Source organism: Neofelis nebulosa, chromosome 12, assembly GCF_028018385.1.
Source record: "Neofelis nebulosa isolate mNeoNeb1 chromosome 12, mNeoNeb1.pri, whole genome shotgun sequence".
NCBI lineage: Eukaryota > Metazoa > Chordata > Mammalia > Carnivora > Felidae > Neofelis > Neofelis nebulosa.
The window spans coordinates 28,876,456-28,897,533 of NC_080793.1; the positions used below are offsets into that span (position 1 = coordinate 28,876,456).

A 21,078-nucleotide genomic window follows, 5' to 3' on the forward strand; every position below is an offset into this window, starting at 1 on the left:
GCTTAATTGTTGGTGTATAGGAATGCAACCAATTTCTGTGTGTTGATTTTATATCCTGCAACTTTGCTGAATTCATGAATCAATTATAGAAGTTTTTTTGGTGGAATCTTTTGGGTTTTCCATATAGAGTATCATGTCATCTGTGAAGAGCGAAAGTTTGACCTCCTCCTGACTGATTTGGATACCTTTTTTTTATTTGTGTTGTCTGATTGCAGAGGCTATGACTTCCCCAAACCAGCAGAAGACAGGAAATAACAAAAATTATAGCAGAAGTTAATGCTATTGAAACAACAACAAAAAAACACAGTAGAACAGATCAATGAGACCAGAAGCTGGTTCTTTGAAAGAATTAACAAAATTGATAAGCCACTAGCCAGTTTGATCAAAAAGAAAGAGTAAAGGACCCAAATAAATAAAATCAAGAATGAAAGAAGAGAGATCACAACCAACACAGCAGAAATAAAAACAATAATAAGAGAATATTATGTGCAATTATATGCCAATAAAATGGGCAATCTGGAAGAAATGGACAAATTCCTAGAAACATATACACTACCAAAACTGAAACAGGAAGAAATAGAAAATTTGAACAGACCCATAACCAGTAAGGAAATTGAATTAGTAATCAAAAAGCTGCCAAAAAACAAGAGTCCAGGGCCAGATGGCTTTCCAGGGGAATTCTACCAAACATTTAAGGAGGAGTTAACACCTATTCTCTTGAAACTGTTCCAAAAAACAGAAATGGAAGGAAAACTTCCAGACTCTTTCTATGAAGCCAGCATTACCTTGATTCCAAAACCAGACAGAGACCCCAGTAAAAAGGAAAACTATAGACCATATTCCCTGATGAACATGGATGCAAAAATCCTCAACAAGATATTAGCCAACTGGCTCCAGCAATACATTAAAATAATTATTCGCCACGACCAAGTGGGATTTATACCTGGGATGCAGGGCTGGTTCAATATCCACAATACAATTAATGTGATTCATCACATCAATAAAAGAAAGGACAAGAACCATATGATCCTCTCAATAGATGCAGAGAAAGCATTTGACAAAAAACAGCATCCTTTCTTGATAAAAACCCCCAAGAAAGTAGGGATAGAGGGAGCATACCTTGAGATCATAAAAGCCATATATGAACGACCCAATGCTAATATCATCCTCAATGGGGAAAAAGTGAGAGCTTTCCTCCTAAGGTCAGGAACAAGACAGGGATGTCCACTCTTGCCACTGTTATTCAACATAGTGTTGGAAGTCTTAGCCTCTGCAATTAGTCAACACAAAGAAATAAAAGGCATCTTTCCACTTTTTAATTTTTACCTAGGTTCACTTCCTTGGGGTAGGACTCTTAGGTTCAATGAGAGGACCAACATATAAAGCTAGCAGCAATTTAAATATGGCCAATGATTCACCTTTTTTCTAGTCTGTTACCTAGAGTAGAGTTGGATTAGTATAACGTATAAGTTTGCCTCATTGACAAGGTAAGAGAAAGACAGAAACCATTAATAAAGAATATCCAATGGGAGAAAGAGAGACTCTTCAATAAATGGTGCTGGGAAAGCTGGACAGCAACATGCAAAAGAATGAAACTGGACCACTTTCTTACACCATACAGAAAAATAAATTAAAAATGGATTAAAGACCTAAATGTGCAATCTGAAACCGTAAACATTTTAGAGGAGAACACAGGCAGTAACCTCTTTGAAATCAGCCATAACGACTTCTTTCTAGATATGTATCCTGAGGTAAGGAAAATAAAAGAAAAAAATAAACTGACATATTGAGATTTCATCAAAATCAAAAGCTTCTGCACAGCAAAGGAGACAATCAACAAAACTAAAAGTCAACATATAGAATGAGAGAAGATACTTGCAAATGACGTATCTGATAAAAGGTTAGTATATAAAGAACTAATACAACTCACCCCCCGCCACACACACACACACACACACAGACACACACACACACACACACACAAATAATCCAATTAAAAAATGAGCAGAAGACTGGGGCACCTGGGTGGCTAAGTTTGCTAAATGGCTGACTTCAGCTCAGGTCATGATCTCACAGTCCGTGAGGTCAAGCCCTGTCTCAGGCTCTGTGCTGACAGCTCACAGCCTGGAGCCTGCTTCAGATTCTGTTTCCCTTCTTCTCCCTTCTTCTTTTCCAAAGAAGACCTACAGATGGCCTAAAGACACATGAAAGTATGTTCAACATCACTGATCATCAGGGAAATACAAAGCAAAACTACAATGAGATATCACCTCACACCTCTCAGAATGTCTAGAAACAACAACACAAGACAAGAGGTGTTGGCTAGGATGTGGAGAAAGGGCAACCCTCTTTCACTGTTGGTGAAATGCAAATTGGTGCAGCCACTGTGGAAAACAGTGTGGAGTTTGCTCAAAAATTTAAAAATAGTGTTACCTTATGATGCAACAATTGCACTACTAGTATTTACCCATTAATCCCTTAAAAAAAAGGTAAAAGAGGGAATGATCTATATTATCTTTCTTTTAGGAATGTGGGCAGTAATTAGATGTATTATCACATGTCATGTTCAGCAATTGATCCTTTCCTCAGAACTGAAAATACAATCCACGTCACAAACCAATACAGGATCAACCAAAGAAAAAGAAAATTTTTTAGAAATATAGAAGTTTCTATGAGTGCCTGAATCATTCCCACCATTTTTTCCATATCTTCCCCTCAGATGTCTCAGCAATATAGTCAGTGGTGACCTTCTTTTTTATTTATTTATTTATTTATTTATTTATTTATTTATTTTTTAATATATCAAATTTACTGTCAAATTGGTTTCCATACAACACCCAGTGCTCATCCCAAAAGGTGCCCTCCTCAATACCCATCACCCACCCTGCCCTCCCTCCCACCCCCCATCAACCCTCAGTTTGTTCTCAGTTTTTAACAGTCTCTTATGCTTTGGCTCTCTCCCACTCTAACCTCTTTTTTTTTTTTTTTTTTCCCTTCCCCTCCCCCATGGGTTTCTGTTACGTTTCTCAGGATCCACATAAGAGTGAAACCATATGGTATCTGTCTTTCTCTGTATGGCTTATTTCACTTAACATCACACTCTCCAGTTCCATCCACGTTGCTACAAAAGGCCATATTTCATTCTTTCTCATTGCCAAGTAATATTCCATTGTGTATATAAACCACAATTTCTTTATCCATTCATCAGTTGATGGACATTTAGGCTCTTTCCATAATTTGGCTATTGTTGAGAGTGCTGCTATAAACATTGGGGTACAAGTGCCCCTATGCATCAGTACTCCTGTATCCCTTGGATAAATTCCTAGCAGTGCTATTGCTGGGTCATAGGGTAGGTCTATTTTTAATTTTCTGAGGAACCTCCACACTGCTTTCCAGAGCGGCTGCACCAATTTGCATTCCCACCAACAGTGCAAGAGGGTTCCCGTCTCTCCACATCCTCTCCAGCATCTATAGTCTCCTGATTTCTTCATTTTGGCCACTCTGACTGGCGTGAGGTGGTATCTGAGTGTGGTTTTGATTTGTATTTCCCTGATGAGGAGCGACGTTGAACATCTTTTCATGTGCCTGTTGGCCATCCGGATGTCTTCTTTAGAGAAGTGTCTATTCATGTTTTCTGCCCATTTCTTCACTGGGTTATTTGTTTTTCGGGTGTGGAGTTTGATGAGCTCTTTATAGATTTTGGATACTAGCCCTTTGTCCGATGTGTCATTTGCAAATATCTCTTCCCATTCCGTTGGTTGCCTTTTAGTTTTGTTGGTTGTTTCCTTTGCTGTGCAGAAGCTTTTTATCTTCATAAGGTCCCAGTAATTCACTTTTGCTTTTAATTCCCTTGCCTTTGGGGATGTGTTGAGTAAGAGATTGCTACGGCTGAGGTCAGAGAGGTCTTTTCCTGCTTTCTCCTCTAAGGTTTTGATGGTTTCCTGTCTCACATTCAGGTCCTTTATCCATTTTGAGTTTATTTTTGTGAATGGTGTGAGAAAGTGGTCTAGTTTCAACCTTCTGCATGTTGCTGTCCAGTTCTCCCAGCACCATTTGTTAAAGAGACTGTCTTTTTTCCATTGGATGTTCTTTCCTGCTTTGTCAAAAATGAGTTGGCCATACGTTTGTGGGTCTAGTTCTGGGGTTTCTATTCGATTCCATTGGTCTATGTGTCTGTTTTTATGCCAATACCATGCTGTCTTGATGATGACAGCTTTGTAGTAGAGGCTAAAGTCTGGGATTGTGATGCCTCCTGCTTTGGTCTTCTTCTTCAAAATTACTTTGGCTATTCGGGGCCTTTTGTGGTTCCATATGAATTTTAGGATTGCTTGTTCTAGTTTCGAGAAGAATGCTGGTGCAATTTTGATTGGGATTGCATTGAATGTGTAGATAGCTTTGGGTAGTATTGACATTTTGACAATATTTATTCTTCCAATCCATGAGCAGGGAATGTCTTTCCATTTCTTTATATCTTCTTCAATTACCTGCATAAGCTTTCTATAGTTTTCAGCATACAGATCTTTTACATCTTTGGTTAGATTTATTCCTAGGTATTTTATGCTTCTTGGTGCAATTGTGAATGGGATCAGTTTCTTTATTTGTCTTTCTGTTGCTTCATTGTTAGTGTATAAGAATGCAACTGATTTCTGTACATTGATTTTGTATCCGGCAACTTTGCTGAATTCATGTATCAGTTCTAGCAGACTTTTGGTGGAGTCTATCGGATTTTCCATGTATAATATCATGTCATCTGCAAAAAGCGAAAGCTTGACTTCATCTTTGCCAATTTGGATGCCTTTGATTTCCTTTTGTTGTCTGATTGCTGATGCTAGAACTTCCAGCACTATATTAAACAGCAGCGGTGAGAGTGGGCATCCCTGTCGTGTTCCTGATCTCAGGGAAAAAGCTCTCAGTTTTTCCCCATTGAGGATGATGTTAGCTGTGGGCTTTTCATAAATGGCTTTTATGATCTTTAAGTATGTTCCTTCTATCCCGACTTTCTCAAGGGTTTTTATTAAGAAAGGGTGCTGGATTTTGTCAAAGGCCTTTTCTGCATCGATTGACAGGATCATATGGTTCTTCTCTTTTTTGTTGTTAATGTGATGTATCACGTTGATTGATTTGCGAATGTTGAACCAGCCCTGCATCCGAGGAATGAATCCCACTTGATCATGGTGAATAATTCTTTTTATATGCTGTTGAATTCGATTTGCTAGTATCTTATTGAGAATTTTTGCATCCATATTCATCAGGGATATTGGCCTGTAGTTCTCTTTTTTTACTGGGTCTCTGTCTGGTTTAGGAATCAAAGTAATACTGGCTTCATAGAATGAGTCTGGAAGTTTTCCTTCCCTTTCTATTTCTTGGAATAGCTTGAGAAGGATAGGTATTATCTCTGCTTTAAACGTCTGGTAGAACTCCCCTGGGAAGCCATCTGGTCCTGGACTCTTATTTGTTGGGAGATTTTTGATAACCGATTCAATTTCTTCGCTGGTTATGGGTCTGTTCAAGCTTTCTATTTCCTCCTGATTGAGTTTTGGAAGAGTGTGGGTGTTTAGGAATTTGTCCATTTCTTCAAGGTTGTCCAATTTGTTGGCATATAATTTTTCATAGTATTCCCTGATAATTGTTTGTATCTCTGAGGGATTGGTTGTAATCATTCCATTTTCATTCATGATTTTATCTATTTGGGTCATCTCCCTTTTCTTTTTGAGAAGCCTGGCTAGAGGTTTGTCAATTTTGTTTATTTTTTCAAAAAACCAACTCTTGGTTTCGTTGATCTGCTCTACAGTTTTTTTAGATTCTATATTGTTTATTTCTGCTCTGATCTTTATGATTTCTCTTCTTCTGCTGGGTTTAGGCTGCCTTTGCTGTTCTGCTTCTATTTCCTTTAGGTGTGCTGTTAGATTTTGTATTTGGGATTTTTCTTGTTTCTTGAGATAGGCCTGGATTGCAATGTATTTCCCTCTCAGGACTGCCTTCGCTGCGTCCCAAAGCGTTTGGATTGTTGTATTTTCATTTTCGTTTGTTTCCATATATTTTTTAATTTCTTCTCTAATTGCCTGGTTGACCCACTCATTCGTTAGTAGGGTGTTCTTTAACCTCCATGCTTTTGGAGGTTTTCCAGACTTTTTCCTGTGGTTGATTTCAAGCTTCATAGCATTGTGGTCTGAAAGTATGCATGGTATAATTTCAATTCTTGTAAACTTATGAAGGGCTGTTTTGTGACCCAGTATATGATCTATCTTGGAGAATGTTCCATGTGCACTCGAGAAGAAAGTATATTCTGTTGCTTTGGGATGCAGAGTTCTAAATATATCTGTCAAGTCCATCTGATCCAATGTATCATTCAGGGCCCTTGTTTCTTTATTGACTGTGTGTCTAGATGATCTATCCATTTCTGTAAGTGGTGTGTTAAAGTCCCCTGCAATGACCACATTCTTATCAATAAGGTTGCTTATGTTTATGAGTAACTGTTTTATATATCTGGGGGCTCCGGTATTTGGCGCATAGACATTTATAATTGTTAGCTCTTCCTGATGGATAGACCCTGTAATTATTATATAATGCCCTTCTTCATCTCTTGTTACAGCCTTTAATTTAAAGTCTAGTTTGTCTGATATAAGTATGGCTACTCCAGCTTTCTTTTGGCTTCCAGTAGCATGATAAATAGTTCTCCATCCCCTCACTCTCAATCTAAAGGTGTCCTCAGATCTAAAATGAGTCTCTTGTAGACAGCAAATAGATGGGTCTTGTTTTTTTTATCCATTCTGATACCCTATGTCTTTTGGTTGGCGCATTTAATCCATTTACATTCAGTGTTATTATAGAAAGATACGGGTTTAGAGTCATTGTGATGTCTGTATGTTTTATGCTTGTAGTGATGTCTCTGGTACTTTGTCTCACAGGATCCCCCTTAGGATCTCTTGTAGGGCTGGTTTCGTGGTGACAAATTCCTTCAGTTTTTGTTTGTTTGGGAAGACCTTTATCTCTCCTTCTATTCTAAATGACAGACTTGCTGGATAAAGGATTCTCGGCTGCATATTTTTTCTGTTTAGCACACTGAAGATATCGTGCCAAGCCTTTCTGGCCTGCCAAGTTTCAAAGGAGAGATCAGTCACGAGTCTTATAGGTCTCCCTTTATATGTGAGGGCACGTTTATCCCTTGCTGCTTTCAGAATTTTCTCTTTATCCTTGTATTTTGCCAGTTTCACTATGATATGTCGTGCAGAAGATCGATTCAAGTTACGTCTGAAGGGAGTTCTCTGTGCCTCTTGGATTTCAATGCCTTTTTCCTTCCCCGGTTCAGGGAAGTTCTCAGCTATAATTTCTTCAAGTACCCCTTCAGCACCTTTCCCTCTCTCTTCCTCCTCTGGGATACCAATTATGCGTATATTATTTCTTTTTAGTGTATCACTTAGTTCTGTAATTTTCCCCTCATACTCCTGGATTTTTTTATCTCTCTTTCTTTCAGCTTCCCCTTTCTCCATAACTTTATCTTCTAGTTCACCTATTCTCTCCTCTGCCTCTTCAATCCGAGCCGTCGTGGTTTCCATTTTGTTTTGCATTTCGTTTAAAGCGTTTTTCAGCTCCTCGTGACTGTTCCTTAGTCCCTTGATCTCTGTAGCAAGAGATTCTCTGCTGTCCTGTATACTGTTTTCAAGCCCAGCGATTAATTTTATGACTATTATTCTAAATTCACTTTCTGTTATATTATTTAAATCCTTTTTGATCAGTTCATTAGCTGTTGTTATTTCCTGGAGATTCTTCTGAGGGGAATTCTTCCGTTTGGTCATTTTGGACAGTCCCTGGAGTGGTGAGGACCCGCAGGGCACTTCCCCCGTGCTGTGGTGTATAACTGGAGTTGGTGGGCGGGGCTGCAGTCCGACCTGATGTCTGCCCCCAGCCCACCGCTGGGGCCACAGTCAGACTGGTGTGTGCCTTCTCTTCCCCTCTCCTAGGGGCGGGATTCACTGTGGGGTGGTGTGGCCCGTCTGGTCTACTTGCACACTGCCAGGCTTGTGGTGCTGGGGAGCTGGCGTATTAGCTGGGGTGGGTAGGCAAGGTGCACGGGGGCGGGATGGGCAGGCTTAGCTCGCTTCTCCTTAGGTGATCCACTTCAGGAGGGGCCCTGTGGCAGCGGGAGGGAGTCAGATCCGCTGCCGGAGGTTTGGCTCCGCAGAAGCACAGAGTTGGGTGTTTGCGCGGAGCAAGCAAGTTCCCTGGCAGGAACTGGTTCTCTTTGGGATTTTGGCTGGGGGATGGGCGGGGGAGATGGCGCTGGCGAGCGCCTTTGTTCCCCGCCAAGCTGAGCTCTGCCGTCCGGGGGCTCAGCAGCTCTCCCTCCCTTTGTCCTCCAGCCATCCCGCTTTCTGAGCAGAGCTGTTAACTTCTGACCTCCCAGACGCTAAGTCGCGCTTGCTGTCGGAACACAGTCCGTCCGGCCCCTCCGCTTTTGCCAGCCCGCCCGACTCGGGGGCTCTGCTTGGCCGGCGAGCTGCCCCTCCGCCCCGGCTCCCTCCCGCCAGTCCGTGGAGCGCGCACTGCCTCGCCGCCCTTCCTACCCTCTTCCGTGGGCCTCTCGTCTGCGCTTGGCTCCGGAGACTCCGTTCTGCTAATCCTCTGGCGGTTTTCTGGGTTCTTTAGGCAGGTGTAGGTGGAATCTAAGTGATCAGCAGGACGCGCGGTGAGCCCAGCGTCCTCCTACGCCGCCATCTTCCCTCATGTTCCAGTGGTGACCTTCTTTTAATACCACATATGTTTAAGTGTTAGCACACATTTATTCAGTCCTGAAAACCATCCTTTTAGTTTCTTATCTCCCTCCAGTATCATAAGCAGGGATTTCAATGGTCTATTCCAATTTTCATTAGTCCACATTTTGTAGATGAGAATGTATATTATGTTTAATGCTTTGTAACTCATTGAATTTCATTTTAGATAACCAACATTCAAATTAAAATAATACTCTTGCTCTAGGCTTTAAATAGTGGCAGGAGTTTTTGCTTCATTTACCAGGTTATGCAAATCCAAAACCAGAATAAGTGTCTCTCTCCATCAAGACTTGTTATTTGCCCAGAAGCAAGGGTAATGGACCAATGTAATCCACTTGCCAACTATGCCTCCCCCTGGATCCTTTTAGTAGGTAGCCCATAACTGACTTTTGTCCCCAACTTCTCTGCTTTCAAGCATAACAGTTGTTAGGTACATTTCCAGATCCTAAGGGAAATAGTAAGATACATATTTTTTGCACACATTGTCACATTTTTTTGCTTAATTGCCTTTATGTACTCTCACCTCATGTCCCCAAGGGGCCACTTCCAAAAAGAGAATCAAGATTCCCATCTGTTGTATCTAGTCCTTTTATGAATTCATGTGGAAAAGTTTATGACAGACAGAGGTATTCCCCACTTTGGTTATACCCCTTCAATTCATTAAGTGCCCTGTAACATATCACCCCGTATAGAAGTCCTTTGTCTTCCAGTCATATAAGGTCTGTATTTTCTGACCCTACTGCTAGTCCACTAGCTACTATCTGATAATTGGTAAAAATTCATACCATATCATTATTGTTATTGTCTAATTCCTCTAATGAATGAGTAAGAATGTTTGTAATTATTCCTTATTATATAGTAACAGTGACTTTGTGATTTTGGAATATTATATCATCACTTTTACTTCAGTTTACTTGTTCATAGAGGGGGAGATCTTACTAAATGATTTTTACAAAGCTGTTCAGCTCTAAACTTCTATGATCTTATAAAGGCAATCTGGGCATATTTCCATTTGGATTTTAATGTATACATAGTATGGTTTGTGGTGTGAGTGGGTACGCGTATGTGTTTGTGTCTGTGTACATGCATAAATACTGCTCTTTCTTTCATAAGTAAATTTTACTTCTCAGAATGCAAATATTTTATTTAAAACATTTTTCAACTTTATTAAAGTATGACTGACAAGTACAAATTGTATATAATTAGGTTGTATGATATAGTTTATATGTTATATAACATGATGATTTAATACATGTTATACATTGTGAAATGATTACCACAGTCAAGTTAATTTACACATCCATCACTTCACAAAGCTCTGTGTGTGTGTGTGTGTGTGTGTGGTGAGAACACTTAAGATCTACTCCTTTAGCAAATTTCAAGTATATGATAGAGTATTATTAACTATAATTGCCATACTGTACTTTAGATCCCCAGAACTTATTCATCTTATAACTGAAAGTATGTACCCTGTGACCAATATCTTTCCTTTTCTCCCACTACCCAAACCCTGGCAACCACCATTCTACTCCTGGTCCTATCAGCTTTTTTTTTTTTTATGATTTCACATGTAAGTGAAATAATACAGTATTTGTCTTTCTGTGTCTTAGTTCACTTAACATAATATACTCCACGTCCATCTATATTATTACAAATGGCAACATTTCTTTTTTATGGCTACATAATATTCCAGTATATATATATATATATATATATATATATATATATATATATATATATATATATATCTGTGTGTGTGTGTGTAAATCACATTTTTTTCACCCATTCATCTATCAACAGACACTTAGACTATATTTCCATATCTTTCCCATTGTGAATAATGCTGCAATAAAGACAGGGGTGCAGATATCTCTTTGAGATACTGATTTCATTTCTTTTGGATGTATACCCATAAGTGGGGTTGCTGAATCATAAGGCATTTTTAATTTTTTTGAGGAACATGCATATTGTTTACTATAATGGCTATACCAGTTTACATTCCTACCAACAGTGTTCAAGACTTCCCTTTACTCCATACCCTCACCAACACTTGTTATCACTTGGGTTTTTTTTTTTTGTTTTTTGTTTTTTGTTTGTGTGTTTGTTTGTTTGTTTGTTTTGTAATAGTCATCCTAACATATATGATGAGCTATCTCATTGTGGTTTTGATTTGTATTTCCTGATGATTAGTTATGTTGAGCACCTTTTCCTGTACCTGGTGGCCATTTTAATATCTTCCTTGGAATAATGTCTGTTCAGTTCCTTTGTCTATTGTTTTTGTTTTTTGCTAGAGTTTTATGAGTTTCTTCTTATGTGTTTTGAATATTAACCCCTTATCAGATACATGGTTTGCAAATATTTTTTCTTTCCTAGGTTGCCTTTTCACTTTGTTGATGGATTCCTTGGTTATGCAGAAGTTTTTTAGTTTTATGTAGACACTTTTATTTATTTTATTTTATTTTATTTTATTTTATTTTATTTTATTTTATTTTGCTTTTGTTGCTTGTGCTTTTGGTGTTATATAAAAAAAAATCATTGCAAAGATCAATGTCAAGAAGGTTTCCCCTAAGTTTTCTTTTAGAAGTTTTATGGTTTCAGGTATTATATATAGGTCTTTAATCCATTTCAAGATAACTTTTGTGTATGGTGTATATGGGTCAATTTCATTTTTTACATGTGGTTATCCAGTTTACCCATCACCATTTATTAAAGAGACTATCCTTTCCCCATTGAGTATTCTTGTTACTGTTGTCAAAGATTAGTTGACTATATATACCTGTGTTTATTTCTGAGCTACTTATTCTTGTTCCATTGTCTGTGTGTCTATTTTCATGCTAGTACAATACTGTTTTGATTACTAAAGCTTTATAATCCTTTTTGCAATAAGGGAGTGTGGCGTCTTTAGCTTTGTTTTTCTTTTCCCAAATTACTTTGGCTATTTGGGGTCCTTTGTGGTTCCTAAAAATTTTGGATTGTTTTTTCTATTGTTGTAAAAAAATATGAATTTTTATAGACATTGCATTGATACTGTAGATTGCTTTGGGTAGTGTGGACATTTTAACAATATTATTTCTTCTAATCTATGAACACAGAATATCTTTTCATTTATTTGTGTCTTTTTCAAATTTTTCACCAATATCTTATAGTTTCCAGTGTACAGATCTTTTGTTTTCTTGGTTACATTTATTCCCAAATATTTTATTGTTTTTAATGCTATTGTAAATGAGATCATTTTCTTAATTTCTTAATTTCTCTTTTTGATAGTTCAAGTGTAGAAATGTAACAGAATTTTGCATGTTGATTTGGTATCCTAAAACTTTCCCAAATTAGTTTATTAGTTCTAACAGTTTTTAAAATTTTTTTTTAACGTTTATTTATTTTTGAGACAGAGAGAGACAGAGCATGAACGGGGGAGGGTCAAAGAGAGGGAGACACAGAATCTGAAACAGGCTCCAGGCTCTGAGCTGTCAGCACAGAGCCCGACGTGGGGCTCGAACTCACAGACTGGGAGATCATGACCTGAGCCGAAGTCGGCCGCTCAACCAGCTGAGCCACCCAGGCGCCCCAGTGCTAACAGTTTTTTTGGGTGATGTTTAAGGTTTTCTATATATAAGATAATGTCTTGTGCAAACAGGAAAAATTTAACTTGTTCCTTTCCAATGGATACCTTTTATTTCTTTTTCTTGCCTAATTGCCTTGGAAAGGATTTCAAATACTATGTTGAATACAGGGAGCAAGAGTAGGCACTCTTGTCTTATTCCTTATCTTAAAGGAAAAACTTTTAGCTTTCTAATGTTAAGTATAATGTTAACTGTGGGCATGTCATATATAGCCTTTATTATGTTGAGGTACATTCTTTTTATACCAAATTTGTTGAGTTTTTATCATGAAAGGGTATTGAATTTTGTCAATGCTCTTTCTGCATCTATTGAGTTGATCATATGGTTTTTAATATTCATTCTGTTAATGTGGTGTTTCACATTTATTGATCTGCACATATTGAACCATCTGTGTATCCCAGGGATAAATCTCACTTGATCATTGTGTATGATCCTTTTAATGTGATTTTGAATTTGGTTTGCTTATATTGTGTTGAGGTTTTGCATCTATATTCATCAGGGATATTTGTTTAGAGCTTTCTTTCTTGTAGTGTCCTTGTATGGTATTGGTATCAGGGTAATGCTGTCCTCTTGAAATGAGTTTAGAAGTGTTTGTTCTTCTTCAATTTTTGGAAAGAGTTTGAGATGGACTGGAATTAATTCTTTTTTAAATGTTTGGTAGAAGTCACCACTGAATCCATCTGGTCCTGGACTCTTTTTTGTTGGGAGGTTTTTGGTTCTTGCTTTACTCTACTCATTATTGGTCTATTCACATTAATTTACTATAGTTGAATACAGAAACTTTACCCTTTGGGGAACCTGGGTGGCTCATCGGTTTAGGTGTCCAACTTCAGCTCAGGTCATGATCTCACAGTTCGTGAATTCAAGCTCCGTGCCAGGCTCTGTGCTAATAGCTTGGATCCTGGAGCCTGGAGCCTGCTTCAGATTTTGTGTCTCCCTCTCTCTCTCTGCTCCCTCCCCCCTCCTCACACTCTGTCTGTTTCTGTCTCTCTTTCTCTCTCAAAAATAAAGAACATTAAAAAATTTTTGAGAAAAGGAAATTTTACCCTTTACTCTCCTTCCTCTTATGTAGTTGATATTAGGTTTTACTTCTTTCTGTATTATGTTTCTATTAACACATTTCTGTGGTATTAGTTATTCTTTATTAAAAAAATTTATGTTTATTCAGTTTTGAGAGGCAGAGAGAGATAGAGCATGAGGAGGGGAGGGGCAGAGAGAGAGGGAGACACAGAATCTGAAGCAGGCTCCAAGCTCTGAGCTGTCAGCAAAGCACAGAGCCTGGTGCGGAGCTCAAACCCACAAACCATGAGATAGTGACCTGCTAAGCCACCCAGGCACCCCTGTGGTATTATTCTTACTACTTTTGTCTTTGAATTTATGTACTAATATTAAAAGTGATTTACATGCCATCATCATAGTATATAACAGTCTGTTTGTATTTATATTTATTTTTAACAGTGAACTTTATATTTCATACATTCTCATGTCCCTGCATAGGTGGGCCTGCCTCCAGGACCTTGGTCAATATTTCTGGTGCTGAGACAAGGGTATGCTTCAGGGTTTTCAGGTGGTGGACCTATTATCAGGTACACAGATGCCTGTAGCTCTCTCCAGGTCTCTGGGGGGTAGAGAGGCTCCTAACATTTCCCTGGGCTGGCCCCTGGGTGGTCTAGGTGGGCAGGACCACTCTCAAACTATGGTGTGAGGAGCTGGAGCTGGTTTAGGATACTTTTTCAAGATCTGCAGTCAGATTGAGGTCAAGTGCCTACCTCCAGAGACATAGACACATGTGTCTCTTGGTAGGTCCCTTGGTGAGGAGGACTGCTGTTTGTGGTTCTGAAGTGCTGGAGCCAGTAACTGGGGCTGCTACAGACTGAGGTTGGCAGGTCTACCTCCAGAGGCTCAGACAGGTGTGTCTCTAGGTGGATCCCTGGGCAGGCAGGGTGTTCCCAGTCTGAAACTGCAGGGGACCGGAACAGAATTACAGAGCCTGTTCAGAATCTGTAGTCAGACATAGGTTTGAGGGCCTGCCTTGGATGTGTCACCTGTCTGGTCTCTAAAAAGATAAGACTCTTGTTTAGGAGTAGCTGGAGCCTGGTCATGGACCAATTCAGGGTCCACAGTTAGGGTTGAGGTCAGTGAGCCTGTTACCTGGGGCATGGGGTGGTATGATTCCTGGCAGGTCCCTTGGTAGATGGTGTTGTTGGCAGGATCAGGGCCAAACAGGGCTGTAGCCAAGTTTACAATGTGACAGGCTGTTTCCAAGTTAGTAGCTGGGTCCACAGTCCATGGTCAGTGAGTTTTTTTCTTGGGCATGGGCCTGCCTTCTCAAATGTACCTTCAGAATCTAAATATTTTACGGTTAAATGTAACATCTACTGGGAAATTAGAATCTAAGTGTTAACTCCTATGGTACAGCTCAATCTACCTTCTGAAACACTTTGATTCAGTAATGTGCTATCTACTTATCTGAAGTCACACTCCACACTATCCATTCTGAACTTTTTAAAAACTTTTCTTGGTCTTAAACATACGAATTCACTTTCATCTTGTAAACTTATTTATTTTATGGCTTATCTGTATTTTTTCATCCCCCAAAAATGGCATTTAACTTACAGAAAGTATCTGTTTCATGTCATTCATAATATTTAGATCATTTTTCAATTCTAGCATTTCATTTTTGGTAATTATCACTTGAATTGAGATCTTACTTTGAATTAATTAACTTTGCTATTATAAACAAAAAAGCTCTCATATTTCATAAAGTTTGTTTTGTGAACATTTGCCCCTGTTTTCAAAAGTTACATTGGTAGGAGAATGTCATTTCATTTTTGAGCTGTAGTCCAGCACCACTGTTAATTAGGTGTGTGGTTCACTGTCCCTAATGCACCAGAAGTTTCTACATTTCACGTATCTCTCATTCTTATTTTAAATTGCTTTGGGAATTGGGGAACAATTATAACAACTGTTGCATAACAAATATTTACTCTTCCACATCTTTGGAATCTGGCATTGTTTGCTGAACCTAATCTTAATTCAGAATACTGACATAAATACTAAGAAGAAAGTAACTGGGTCTTCTAGAAGGTGGAAATAATTTATTAGTATACAGGTGAGTCTTGAATACCATGCAACTGTACCTTTTCAATCTATAGTTAAAGCTATTATTAAATACATATTTAAAATGTGAACAGCATGAGGCCATAGAACTACTAATTTATTATTATGAAATAGCTATGATTTATTATTATTGTTATTATTTATAATACCTGTTAATCCATAAAAAAGTTTCCATATGCCACCTAAATTTTTCTGAAAACACACCTGTGAGAAAAGTAAGGCAGTTATTTTTATCACTATTTCACAAATGAGAAAACTGAGACTATATTTTAGAAGAAAAGAACCTCAAACCTAGAGCTTTTGCTTCTAAGTCCCAAGCACTTGTGCACTAGGATAACCCTATGCTACATTCATTCCAGTACTTTCATTACATAAATTAGTAAATTTTTGTATAAGATGACATCTCTTTAGTACTGACTAAGGATACTTTTTTTTTTTGAAACTTAGAGCCTGATGCAAATGAACAATTTGGGCATATTAAAATTTCCTTGAGTATGAATCCACAAATACTATAGAGAGAAATTTCTTAAAAGCCAAAAAAAAGTAAACCTTTACCTATTCAGTCAAAATGCATTCATAATGTGTAACCACTGTGTTAAGCCACAGGTGTACAGTGGTGACTTCCTTCCTTGTGTCTCTTGTTATCTTAAAATGTATAAAGTAACCAATTTAGATTTCTGGGAGAAGAATAAAGGCATCAAGACAGATCTGGCTCAAGGTGGATGTGAATTGGTGAGGGAATTTATGTCTAGGAGGGGAAGGCTTAAAGCAGGTGGCAAAAGTACTTTAAGTGGCCTAAGATATATTGTCACTCCATCTGTGTTTTTGTTTGTTTTGGTTTTTGGTTATTTTTGTTTTGTTTTGCTTTGTTTTGTTTTGTTTTGTTTTGTTTTGGAAAGAGAGGCCAGTAGGCTCTCCCAGCCCCGGACCTCAAAGGGGCTGGATCTGAAACATCATCATATTTCCTGGTAAGTCAATGTATTGCCATCTTCTTTCTGCATTCATGCCTGGGCTGATGAGATTGCTCATGTTCCTTATCTAAAAGCACTCCTTGATCATTTTCCAGTCTCCACTTTGGAAGAACTTTGATTTATCCTAAGAAGTAGTGTACAGTGGGTATAGATTCATTTCAGAGAAAATAGAGCATTCTGGGCATATGATTCTGTCTCATAGCCCTGAACCTTCTTCCATGATAAGAAGTACTAAGTCCTCAAGACTAAACCATTTTCCTTGTACATTGTTAACCAAGTACAGTCAAGTTTTGCTTCTATGACCTCAGTATATCCACAGATACTGGCCATTTTGTGTTGTTGACACATATTTTCTATACAGATTTTAATGCTACTTGTTGGACACAGAAGTCCTAGAAAGAAAACAGGCTTTGGATTTTGTTTTTTCCCATTATTAGTCATGTGGCATCAATCAAGTGAACTAATTTCAAGCACAGAATCTAGCACATAAGATCCTGCAATATAAGTTGTTGGAATAAATGAAGGGGTTTTTTTATTTAAACAAATTTAAGGTGTTTTTTCCCTTTAGACACTTCTTGCCTTTAGCTGAATAAATACACTTAGATATTGCTTTGAGTTTCAATTTTCTCATCTCTAATTTGGAGATTTAATATGCTCTCATTTGCACCTCTGATTCAAGTTGAAATTTTCTATTCTGTATTCTTTAGATGATTTTTTTCTGAAGTGAGAATGCATCTCTTGTTTGGCTTCTGACTCTAAGACATTATACTCTGAGGATAAATTGCACCTATCACCACACAACAGTGTGAGAGTAGGGTAGTGAGCTTATGCTGACCTTCTCGAAACTCTTAGTCCACACGAGCCCTAAGTTTGCAATTTTGACTAACCTGAAAACTGGTGACAATTATGAAAAGATAATTGTATGAGTGTGTGCACCAGTCAGTAATTAACAATAACCTAATTAATCTAAACATTGTAATTGCTTGTATCACATATCTGCTAAAAAAAACCTGATAAAATCAAACCATATGATGTCAAGTTTGTAGGGTAGCCAATATCAGGTCTAAACACTCACATTGTGCTTGATGCTTCTGATGATCGGTTCCTTCCCTATAAAAAGAAGTGTCAATTTCTCTGCCTCACTTCTGGACCTTTCTATATGCCTGCTTCATTTACCCTTTCAAATATGTTTCCCATTATTCCTCCACAGAAGCTCCATGTTAGAAAAGGAGGTACTGCCAATATGCTTACTACTAAATATTGCTCAACCTGTTCTCCCTTCTGGGATATCCCTTCCCCCTCTTGTCTTCCACACCTGCCTCAACTTTTCTATGTTTACAGATGCAGCCTGTCTGAAATTCTTCCAGCATTCTCCCTTGGCTTTTTATTTCTTATTAACCTACTCTTTCTGTGACACTTACAACATTCACTCTGGTCACACAATGTGTTTACAGTCTGTATCTAATTGTTCTGTATGTAATAGTTTTACTGTTTCTCTCACTGAATTGTGAATTCTTTGATTACAGACATGTTATATTTTTCCCAGCCTTACTCAGCTTGGAGCAGGAATGAGCTCAAGTTGGGCTATCAGTAATATCCTATACATATTACAGTAGTCTAGCAAAAACTTATATTTCTTCTATAAAATTTGTCTTTCAATAGTGTTATTTTCTGAATTGTACTGAACAGTGAGATATGGCCCTGGGGTTTGTTCACTGGAAAACACAAGAGGAGTATACTTTTGGTCATTTTATAGGTTGTGAAGCTAGTCCATATAATAAAACAAAAGAAAATCTATTTGGATCAGAAACATCTGGAGAGTCTGCCAACTCACTATAGGTAAACTAAAGCCTTGCTACTCAAAATGAGGCCCCATGCCAGGTGCTTCAATACACTTGCAGCCTATTAAAAATGCAGAATCACAGGCTCTACTCCAGACCTACTAAAAGAGAATCTTCATTTTAACAAGATCCTCAAGTAATTTATATGTCTATGAAAAATTTGAAAGACTGAAGTAGTTGATTCTTCATTATTCCCCCAAGGCCAAAATTTATGGACACTAGTTGGTGGGAAAACAGTGTGTAGTAACTTGGGGTGTTATTGCCCCAACAGCTGCAGTGCATTGGCAAAGATCCGAGCTTCAAGTTCTACTGTTTACTTACGGGTTGGATAACTTTGGCCACATTCTGTTTTTAACATTTGAAAAAAAATAGGAATAATGAGAAGATTAATTATTTTTTATAAAGTATAAAGTGCTACACATGTATACACAAATATAAGCATTATTACTGTTTTCTCAGGTTCACTTAAATAAATAAATTATGAAGAATAAGTCTGAAGCCAGAGAATAAAACAAATGAAGAGAAATTATTGTTCTTCAAAGATTCTCCATCAGATTCGTGCACAGCTGATCTCTACACTGGTCTTATAGGAAAAAATAAAATAGTAAGAGTGGGCTGTGACTGAGTTCAACCAACTGCCTTTGAGCAGATGTTAAATTGCTGTGTACGTGATTCAATTCACTATGATCAAATGTCTGCCCTATAAAAATGCACAATTTGACTGATAAGAATGTGACGCAAATACGCATAAAAATAAAATTTGTTTACAGTTTTAAACATTTCTGTTAAACACAGAATCAGAATTCCACTCCTTGCTGAGTTGTCTTTTGCCCCTCCCATCACTCTCTCACTGGATCTGAATAAAAAGGAAGTAGTCAAGTTTATTCTCTGAAATATTCTAGGGCTTTCAGAAAACTCAACTTAGAGTGTCTTTGGCAGTCGGAAGGTTGCTTCTAGGTAGATATTCATGCATAAGACACTGCATAGAAACTCTATGCCTAGTATTGCATTCTATATCCTAGTATTGCATTGTAGGCATATCCTAGTATTGCATTCTAAGCATGAATATTTTTGAGGATAACAACAGATGACAGAAGAAGATTACAGAACTTAAAAGAAAACAGTCGATTTCACCCTAGAGTAATGTTATGCAAAAGATCTGTTACATTTGTTGCTTGGGAGTGAAAACATTTTATTAGCTCTTCCTTTGATACATTGAATGCTGGGACATGGATAGGATAAACAAGACATTTGTGAAAGAATTCATTCTTCTAGGACTCTCTGGTTACCCAAAACTTGAGATTATTTTTTTTTCTCTAATTCTAGTAATGTATCTAGTGATTCTAACTGGTAATGGTGTTTTGATCATAGCAAGCATCTTTGATTCTCGTCTTCACACCCCCATGTACTTCTTCCTGGGCAACCTGTCTTTCCTGGATATCTGCTATACATCTTCCTCTGTTCCCTCAACTTTGGTGAGCTTAATTTCAAAGAAAAGGAACATTTCCTTCTCTGGATGTGCAGTGCAGATGTTCTTTGGGTTTGCAATGGGGTCAACAGAGTGTTTCCTCCTTGGCATGATGGCTTTTGATCGCTATGTAGCCATCTGTAACCCTCTAAGATACCCCATCATCATGAGCAAGGTGGTGTATGTACTGATGGCTTCTGTGTCATGGCTCTCTGGTGGAATCAACTCAATTGTGCAAACATCTCTTGCCATGCAGTTGCCTTTCTGTGGGAATAATATTATCAATCATTTCTTATGTGAGATATTAGCTGTCCTCAAGCTAGCTTGTGCTGATATAACCCTCAATTATGTTACCCTAGCAGTTTCAAATATGGCATTCCTGGTTCTTCCACTGATAGTCATTTTTTTCTCCTATATGTTCATCCTTTACACCATCTTGAGAATGAACTCAGCCACAGGGAGACGCAAAGCCTTTTCCACCTGTTCAGCACATCTGACTGTGGTGATCATATTTTATGGTACCATCTTCTTCATGTATGCCAAGCCCAAGTCTCAAGACCACCTTCGGAATGACAATTTGCAAGCTACAGAGGGGCTTATTTCCATGTTTTATGGGGTAGTGACCCCCATGCTAAATCCTATAATCTATAGCTTGAGAAATAAAGATGTAAAAGCTGCTGTGAAATATTTGCTGAATTGGAAAACTGTTAACCAATAAAACCAAAGGGAAATGTGAGTCTTTAGTGTATAAAGAATAGAAATGGCATCTTTGGGCAACCATTGAGCACCTTCTTTGGGAAAGCAAGTTTATATAAAGAGAGATTTTTATTCTTTGTCTTCACCGGCCAAATTTAGCTGTGATTACTAAGAATAATAGTCTGCCATAAACTCAGGTTGTAACAGGGTCTGATTCGTGTTTCACAAAGACCATGAATTCCATTAGAATCTCATCCATGGTCATATCCGAAATTAGTATTTCTGGTGTCATGTGTGGCAATACAGTGAAAAACATCACACATAAGCTTTGGAAATAGAGAAGCGGGAGTATAAATTCTACCCTATCACAAAGTGCTTAAATTAATATTGGGAAAGTTATTTATTCTTTCTAAACTTTAGTTTCCTTATTTGCAAAAAGGGAGTAATTAAACACGGTTCCCAGTGTTATTATAAAGATTCAGTAAGTTGCACAAAGCACCTGGCATAGTGCCAAGTTCATAGTAGTTCTCTCTGTAGAGGATGTTGAGCTTGACTTTTCCTGTTGACACAGAATGTAGGAATTGAAGACTC

General features: G+C 38.1%; 1 protein-coding gene across 1 annotated transcript; it reads left to right on the plus strand.

Annotated features, from left to right (window-relative positions):
* Positions 1-18,790: 18,790 nt before the first annotated feature.
* LOC131491560 (olfactory receptor 13C4) lies at positions 18,791-20,509 on the plus strand. Its single transcript, XM_058694692.1, has one exon. It carries the CDS (start codon positions 19,553-19,555, stop codon positions 20,507-20,509), a length of 957 nt encoding a protein of 318 aa, XP_058550675.1. The 5' UTR covers positions 18,791-19,552.
* The last annotated feature ends 569 nt before the right edge of the window (positions 20,510-21,078 follow it).

Coding starts and splice junctions, on each gene's coding strand:
- LOC131491560 (XM_058694692.1), top strand. CDS start 19,553: ATGGATAGGATAAACAAGACATTTGTGAAAGAATTCATTCTTCTAGGA.